Source organism: Dipteris shenzhenensis, chromosome 15, assembly GCF_047967505.1.
Source record: "Dipteris shenzhenensis isolate YYH24624 ecotype China chromosome 15, Dip_SZ_1.0, whole genome shotgun sequence".
Taxonomy (NCBI): Eukaryota; Viridiplantae; Streptophyta; class Polypodiopsida; order Gleicheniales; family Dipteridaceae; genus Dipteris; species Dipteris shenzhenensis.
In genome coordinates, this window is record NC_141610.1 from 56,714,750 (window position 1) to 56,723,015 (window position 8,266).

Below are 8,266 nucleotides of genomic sequence, written 5' to 3' on the forward strand. Positions count from 1 at the left end.
CCTCAGTTAAACCATCAATCTCTAGCACCAATGTGGTGAACTGAGAGATATAAGAAGACAGGGAACCCGTTTGCTCCAACTGTCGAAGTTTTGATCGTGCTTGGAAGTCCGCATTGGCAGGTACAAACTGCTTACGGAGCACGTGTTCAAAACGTTCCCAAGTTAACACACTTTTTCCGTCCTTTAAGCGTCTTTGCCACCATAGAAATGCTGTATCCTTCAGGAGGGAGGCTGCCAAGGCGATCTTTTTGCCTTCCGTGAGGTCAACAGTGTCAAAATACATGCGCATTTTAGCGAGCCATTGGTCAACAGCTCGGCGATTACGTTGACCAGTGTAGGCTTCCGGAAGTTTGACGTCAAGTCGCTTTGTTTTGGAAGCTTGAAGTAATCGGTAGAGAGTACGCAGTTCAGTATTTTCTACCTCGGGAGGGAAAGAGTCCGCATCGTCGTCGGGTTGCGTCACGTCGTCCTTTGTATGTGCTGGACTTCGAGAATCTTGGAGTTGTTGAACTTTTTGAACCAGGTCGGAGATGCTGTCCTGAAGCTGAGATATTTGAAGTTGCAATAGAGATTCACTTTGGGTGTTGCCTTCAGGGGTCTTTTTGGGACTTGATTCTTTAATCTCGGGAGAGGCTTCACGCGAGCGGTGCGACATGTCGGAAATCCCTGTGAGAGAGGCGCGAACTTGCGCTCTAGTTTGTACCATCCCTGAAAGAGGATTCGGGCTGCTCCCTGAGGTTGCTCATATTGGAGGGGGCAGGCGAGGCAGGATGGAACCACCCGTGGAAATCTGGTAAGGGAGGTCCTATCGGAGGTAACACTGGAGATTCTGAAAAAGGTGTTACTGCTCGTGATAAGACAGGGGTAGGTAGCAGAGTCCACGGATCTGAAAAAGGATAAGGAGCTGCTGTCGGAAGAGGAGGATATCCAGGAGAGGGAGTGCCTTCAGGATGTAAATACTGACTGGGAGAAGGTACACCCTGTAGAGGAGGATATCGGGGAGCTGAAGGAGGTGGAGAGTACCCTGGGGATGCCGAAGGTGAAGGGTAGAACTCTCTCCAAAAATGAACAGCAAACTCCTGAGGAATATCGTGTTCCGGATATCTTCGTGTCTCGTGGAACACAACCTGTACTGTGCTGAGGAAATAATGTAATTGAGGTACCTCACGCAGAAGGTAGAGGATGTGATCCAAGTCACTCGGAGGGCACGTGACACAGAAGACCCAAGATGCAAAGGCTCCAAAATGGGCTGGCTGTGCAATTTGAACACGATATTGTGTAGTAGCAGGTGCCTGAGGTGTCCTTGAATGGCCGGGTGAATTACCAGGGGTTTCCATGCTTTAATGTGGATTCTTTCATTTGCTGTAATTTGTTAAAAAGAATCCTGAAAAAGCAGATTGGAAAGACTCCACCTGGCAATACTTTAATCTGCCAAGTGATTGCGTAGAAGAAGGCTGCAAATCGTTGTCCGGAGGTCCATGTTGCAGTGTTTTGTGAGGAGTGCTCGAGGCTGGTCTGGTCCGGGCTGTCAACGGGCTGTCTTCATTGCGAGAAATGTGGCAACTGGTGAATTGGCAGGGTATAAATGGCTGAAGCTGTGCTCCCATTGCAGGCTGGAAAGGAGCAGGCGAGGCAATACCAACAGGGCTATAAAGGGGCAGAACCTGGCAGCGACAGAGGCCAAGGGCAGGCAGCGGAAAAAGGCAGAGGACCGGCGGCGTGATTCAGCGCATGCAGGGGCTGTACGGACAGCGCAGGGCTGTACGGATGGCGCAGGCTGTACGGACTGCTGCGCAGGGCTGTACGGATGGCGCAGGCTTGTACGGACTGCTGCGCAGGGCTGGTATGGATGGCGCAGGGCTGGTACGGATGGCGCAGGCTTGTACGGACTGCTGCGCAGGGCTGGTACGGAAGGGCTGCGATGGCTGGCGTAGGCTGCGGGAAATCCGTACGGCCGTTTTTTTGTTTTTTGTATTGGCTGGATGGTACGACCTTTCGTTGGGCTGCCTAAGGGTTATTTGCCCCAAATTAATTTGGGGGTTAAGTTAACCCTAGGGTAGTTAGGGTAAACCTAGGGTTAGGGGATGGGTTTAATTTTTGTCCCTTTTTACCCCTCTAGGTACCCTTTTGTAGGTACTTGGGCCTAGGAGGTGTGTCTATTCGAAGGGGTGTGACCCTTGGAATAGGTGCACCTGTTCATGAGGGGATATGTCCCTATTGTTAAAAGGGGTGCGACCCTACATGAATAGGTATGTCCCTTTGCCCACGATGGGGTATGTCCCATGAGTGAGGAGTCGAGACTCGTCACCAAAAGGTGTGTCCCATGGTGGAAAAGGCGCGTCCCTTGGTTTTGGGACAACCCAAGCACCTTAAAGGACACGATTTTGGTCGTGTCCATTCACATCAACTTGTGATGTGAGGGAGATGGAGAGGCCAGGATGACTTTAGGCGTTTAAAAATTTTACGCTCATCCTCTCCATCTCTTCCATGCACTATGTGCACGGATGTCCTTCTAGCGGCAAAAATGTATCAGATCAGCGCTAGAAGGTGGGGGGCATTTCCTACAGGCAGGAGCGAATTTTGCTCTGATACCACTGTAAGAAATCCTAGATTTACTATATTTAGAACTGTGCTAAGGAACAGAAAAGAGACTGAGATAGCAGAGAGCAAAGGAATAATGATATTGCTTGAATGTCTGTAGGGTGGATGTGATTGTCATCCATACAATTTGGCCTCTCTTATATAGAGAGTGAAGAGTCACACATGAAAAGGTGTGTACTCCAAAGGGTATGTGCATGAAGAGGTGTGTATCCCTTGTGAAGGGTGTGACCCTTGATGAGAGGGTACATTACAATAGGAATGTCTCTTCATTAGAATGTCTCTTGTGAAGGGTTATGCCTCATTAGGAAGTGTCCCGTCGAAAGGGCAAGTGTCCCGTCGAAAGGTCATACCCTTCCACAAGTGTCCATAAGTCTAGAAAGAGAAAGGAATACGTCACAGATCGTGACATCATCCATGAATATTGTAGGGTGATCTCGGAGAGTAGACCGCTGTTGCCGAGCGGCTAAACGGACCTGCGTATCGCGAAATCGAATAAGTAGAGGCTGAGGGTGTGTAAAGTCTCTCCCTATACGCCATGCATGCTCGATACCATGGTCAGCGATCCCTAGAGTGGAGGTCAAATAGGTGATGGCATCCGCCAGTGGTGTGGAATCTGTACGCGGAATCCCACGTACTCGAATATTGAGGGCCTTACTGGCCCTCTGCTGCTGCTCTGCGATGGTGGCTGAGACAGTGACCTTTGGTGATTTCTTCACCACATTTACCCAACGTGATGTCCTCAATAGCAGTCTGGATAGTAGCGATTTGCTCCATCTCGGGTGAAGGACGTAACTGTAGCTGTGAGGGATGTAACCTCGTGGCGTAACTGTAGGATCTCCTAGCTCATGTGTTGGATGATCTACATCTGCTCCTGGTCTCGGTCTCGTAATCGGTGAAGCTCCATGAAGATGTAATCTAGGGTCTCCTACGAGATCCTGGGAGATGCGAACTGTGGTATGGCATAAGACTAGGGGAGAGCTGGTGGCTGGAATCTGGATCCCATATTGGTAGCATATGCCGATGGAGTGGAGAAGGGCTGTTGGGTAAGAGGCAGGGGGGACATGAGAGCTGTCTGGAATGGTGGGGACTGTGCGAAGAGAGGTGAACTAAGAATCTCATTGGTATAGGATGTACCGGAGCTAGCAGTAGGTGGGGTGTTAATATCCATAGGCTGAGGCTTAATGGGTTTGCTTTCCACCTCAAGGCCGCTACAGGAAGTCCTCTTTGTAATTTCCCCTATAACTGGTTTCGGGGAGGGTCAAGCAGGCTCCTTGCCTTTGTCTTTTGTCATTCCACTCTTAATTTTTATCCATTTCCAATGCCAATGTAAACATCCAATGTGGAGGGATCGAAGGTAGTCAACAGTAGAGCATAGGCGCAGGCAGCAAATGGATGCGAACTGTAAGCAGCAATAGCACGAGGCAGCAACAGGCAGCTGTGCGATGGCGAGGCCAGGCAGCAAGCACGTCAAGGGTGAGCAGTACTGAGTGCAGCTGAATGGCGGTGCAGCTGAATGACGGGGCAGGGCGGCAGCTGAATGGCTGGGCGGCGGCGAGGGCGGCAGCTGAATGGCTGGGCAGCGGCAAGGGTGACAGCTTGGCGGAGCAGGACGGCAACTGATGGGCCCAAGGCGGCAGCTGAATGGTGGGGGCGGAGCAGGGAGGGTGGCGCGAGCAGCAGGGTGGCGAGGGCAGCTGAATGGCGGGGGCGGAGTAGGGAGGGGCAAAGCAGCAGGGTGGCGAGCAGCAGGAATACAATGAGCATAACGGTGGCGGTCTCAAAACGGGCCAGCCAACCGTTTCTACAAAAAAGAGGTTATGAAGGACGGTGTGTCTAGTCTTGATACAAAAAATATGTGTCTACCTCCAGATGATACAAAAAAGAAGGGGGGGGCACCAAAAAATGGGGCAGAGGGGGGAGATACAATATAAATGTGTAGGTGGTGATTGTCAGAGACCAATCATAGAGGGGCCGTCAAATGGGAGGCCGGAAAAAACCCTGCGATAGATGATTGGCCTCTGATGTCACGCGGCTTAGTCGAGCTCGGTCGTCGGGGGCGGCGGGTGGCCCTGTGGATGAGGGCAACGGTAACCCCGGTGGGGCGGGAAGAGAGCAAAGATGAGATGTCATGGACCTGGATGTGTGAGTCTGTCCGCTGGCGCAGTTGTCGTGGCTCTGGCTCTCGCTCACGTCCGCGTCGTCGGCTAGACCGAGGAGAGGTATCCTGTGACTGGAAGAAATCAGTGATGATTGAGGTAAGGTCCACCATGCATCTGTATGCTGCACCTTCTGGCTGAGGATCTCCTCCAAACTTACACTTGCCTCTTGTCAGGCTTCAGTAGCTGCTCATGGGAGCCCTGCTACTCACTATGCACAGGGAATCATGTTTCTCTTCATTCTGATTATGATCTGCTCACATGAGAGCTCCAACCAGTCGGTGCACGAGACTGATCTTACTGCCCACAAATGGGCAGATCGACAGACTCGGCCTATCCAGTCTGTGTATTTAATGGACAGTAGAGCTGACTGAACTCCTCTGTCAACCTGTCCCAGGCCAATTAAAGGCCCTACAAAGCAGGCACCTTTGTGCTGGTCCTATTCCAGCTCTTCTGCTCTATACCAGGGCCTTTGGCGAGGCCTGTTTCAGCCCCGAGCCAGCCCCAGATCTAGACATGAAGTCATCCCAATGTACTGACCAGGTTGGCCCCATGGGTTGCCCTAAAACGAACTCAAGAAGGATGTACTGTTGCTGATTGTGTTTGTTGCAGCCATTTTTAAAACTTGATTGCTTGTGGCTTTGAAACTGCCAGTGTAATGATTTTGCTTATGATTATATATTTTTTGTGTGCCTAAATTAGAGGTGTTTAAACCCTTTTTCATTTCTGGGCTTGCTTCAAATTCTTGTTATGCTATTTCTTTTGCCCAATGCTACTTTTTTTGCCCAATGCAGAACATGAATTGTGCAGAACTGATGGAGCAAACCCTTCGAAGGGAGAAGGCTTATATGCCTGAGAAGCAGAGAAGGAGCAAGTCAAAGACAGGGCCGCTTGGGGATGGAAAAACGCCTGACATATTTGAGGAATGGGTTTCGTTCGACTCAGAAGTGGAGATGTTTTGGTCTCAAGTTGGACCAAAGCTTGCACAGGTTGAGTGCAAAAGTTATCCAAGAAGAGGTGTGGTCCATTGCGTGATCACTGAAGAGACAGACATAAGGTCCTGTTTTGCTTCATGCATAGCCGAGCCAGTTACATTTGCTGTTAGATGTGGGCTCCAAGAGCAGCTGGCCTTATGTTCAGCGTCTTCTGTAGGCACAAGCAATGCAGATGTGGGGGGTTTTACCACAGTACATTGTCCATCACTAGAAGAGGAAGATGTGCACAGCTCTGATGGAGAGAGTTCTAGTGGGAACAGTACTGACGGAGATGATTGGCCTCATGATTATGAACTGAAGGACGAAGTGATTCCAGTGGAGGTGAAGACTCCTTGGCAGGTGTATCTGTGCAGGAATACTAGTGTAGTGCAAATGATGTCCTCTCAGCTGAAGGCTAAAGTTCGCAATGCTTTGTCGCAGACATACTTGTATATGGTGTTGGAGGAATCACAGTACGGTATCTTGACAACCAAAAATAGGTCAGTATTCTTAAGGCAAAGTTTCGATGGAACATTGAAGCGATTGGAAGCTTCGCGCACAATCTGTTATGATGATTCCATTGGGATTAGGAAATGTTTTTTATTCATGCTGATGAAGGCCAAGGAGGCTGATGTATGCCCACTTTCTCAAACGTGGACAACCCAAGAGGGTGAAAAGTGGATTCCCCCACAGAGGTGCAAAAGACAATCTCCCTTTACAAGAGAAAAAATGCAGGAGGTAGCAAAGAAGAGGAAGCAACACCGGTCATCAAGAGGAAGGACAACAGGTGGAAGTGAAACCAGTGGGAGGACAACAAGAGAGGATCTTCAGATTTTTTTGGATGAGAACATTGTACGGCTAATAGATGAAGATGCCGTTGAGCATGTAAGTTCAAAAGTCAATACATCAGAAGAAGAAGAATGGCTTGTTTGGGCAAAGTCTCTCAAACAAGTTGATTTGGGAGACTTGCACTTACACAAGGTAGTAAAAAAATCAAAAAGGTGCACTGTCTGGAAAGGAGAAGTCCAAGGTTTGAAAGCTGCTATTAAAATATATGATTTATGTGAGAGTTTAGATGAACTGCCAACTTTCTATAGGGAAGTTTGCATGTATGAGAAGTTGGACAGCCTTCAAGGGTCGACGATCCCTTATCTTATTGACCATGGCTTAGTTTGGGAGGGATTTCTAGGATTTTTGGCAATGTCATGGGTGGGACTGGAGGTAGTTGTAGAAAAGCTGTCCAAAAAGGAGAAAGGACGTTTGGTGTCAGGATTGGCATGCCTCCATGGCTTGGGAGTTGTACATGGAGATTTGTGTCGCTCAAATGTGCTTCGTGGTAGTAGATGAGGCAATTTTGTTTTCATTGACTTTGAAAATAGTAGGGTTGCTGATTTAAAAGAAGAAATGGAGGAGGAGTTGCAAGAGCTCCAAGCTATGTTAGGCTTGTAGTGCTTGGATTTTCATATGTATAGAATAGAGACATGCTTACAGCTAGTAGATACTTGAAGCATGTAATAGTTTGAAACATTTGAAACATATAGCATTTTAAGATACAATTGAAGGGCGGCTTTACAAAATTTAAATATTGCCAATGGATGCCCAATAATCTACTTCTGTTTATATTGTAGTGTGCTTTTAATTTGAACTGTTTGTCATGTGAGGAAGGATGAAAGATAAGATATGGTGATTTGGCTCCCAAGAAAATGTTTTTCGGGTTGCTTTTTTCTAATGAAATTAAGCCATGCTAAAAAAACAAAAAGTTTATAAAAAGCCAGTGATCTTTGCCTATGTAGCAGAATTACAATCCCTAACCATGAGAGGAGTTAGCTTTTCCTTTTAAGTGTGATAATCTCCAGCTCGAGCCTTTCTTCTCCCAAGCATTTTTCTTCATTCTCTTCAGCTACTCATGCAAGCTTCACTTTTCCCTCACCATACCCTTATGGTGGCACATTGATACCCTCCATTGCTTCCGTGAAGAAGGCCATGCCTTTGTTGTGGCTGGCCTCCCTACCCACCCCCTGTCTAGCTCTTAGCCAAAATCGCCTCTCACTTTTGCTTCCATGACTCTCGTCCTTCCTACAATTGCCCTCGTTGCATATCCCATCGCCATCACACGCTCGACGGAAGGCATGCATACGCTCTTCTCTGATATACATCTACCATTGTTTTGCAGCAAGCTCTCTACTCTACCACACGATTGGGGTCCTAAGAGAGAGAAATGAAGCAAACTGCTTGTCGAAGGAGGCTTCGGCAGTGGCCTTGAATCGGATTGATGTTATTAAGATACGATCATGAACATGAAGACAGAGGCAAGGCAAGAAGCTTAATGCTGTCTTTATGCCCAACTGATGCATTTGCCATCCAAAACATGCAGCCATACTAACCACACTTCTAACAATGGTCATCCGAGATGTGGAAGCAAAGGTCTCCTCATAATCAATTCCTTTCTGTTGTGCATAACCCTTTGCAACCAAAAGTGCCTTGTACCTATCATTGGTACCATCTGCCTTCCGCTTAAGCTTGAAGACCCACTTG

General features: G+C 48.3%; 1 protein-coding gene across 6 annotated transcripts in view; it reads left to right on the forward strand.

The window, feature by feature from the left end:
- Window positions 1-7,293, forward strand: part of LOC147894031 (uncharacterized) — a 31,794-nt gene extending 24,501 nt beyond the window's left edge. For all 6 annotated transcript variants that reach the window (XM_087386634.1, XM_087386637.1, XM_087386632.1 and 3 more), the window contains one exon: window positions 5,552-7,293. In XM_087386634.1, the coding sequence (XP_087242760.1) occupies window positions 5,552-7,078 (1,527 nt within the window). In that variant the 3' untranslated portion in view covers window positions 7,079-7,293. The remainder of the gene's footprint in view (window positions 1-5,551) is intronic.
- The last annotated feature ends 973 nt before the right edge of the window (window positions 7,294-8,266 follow it).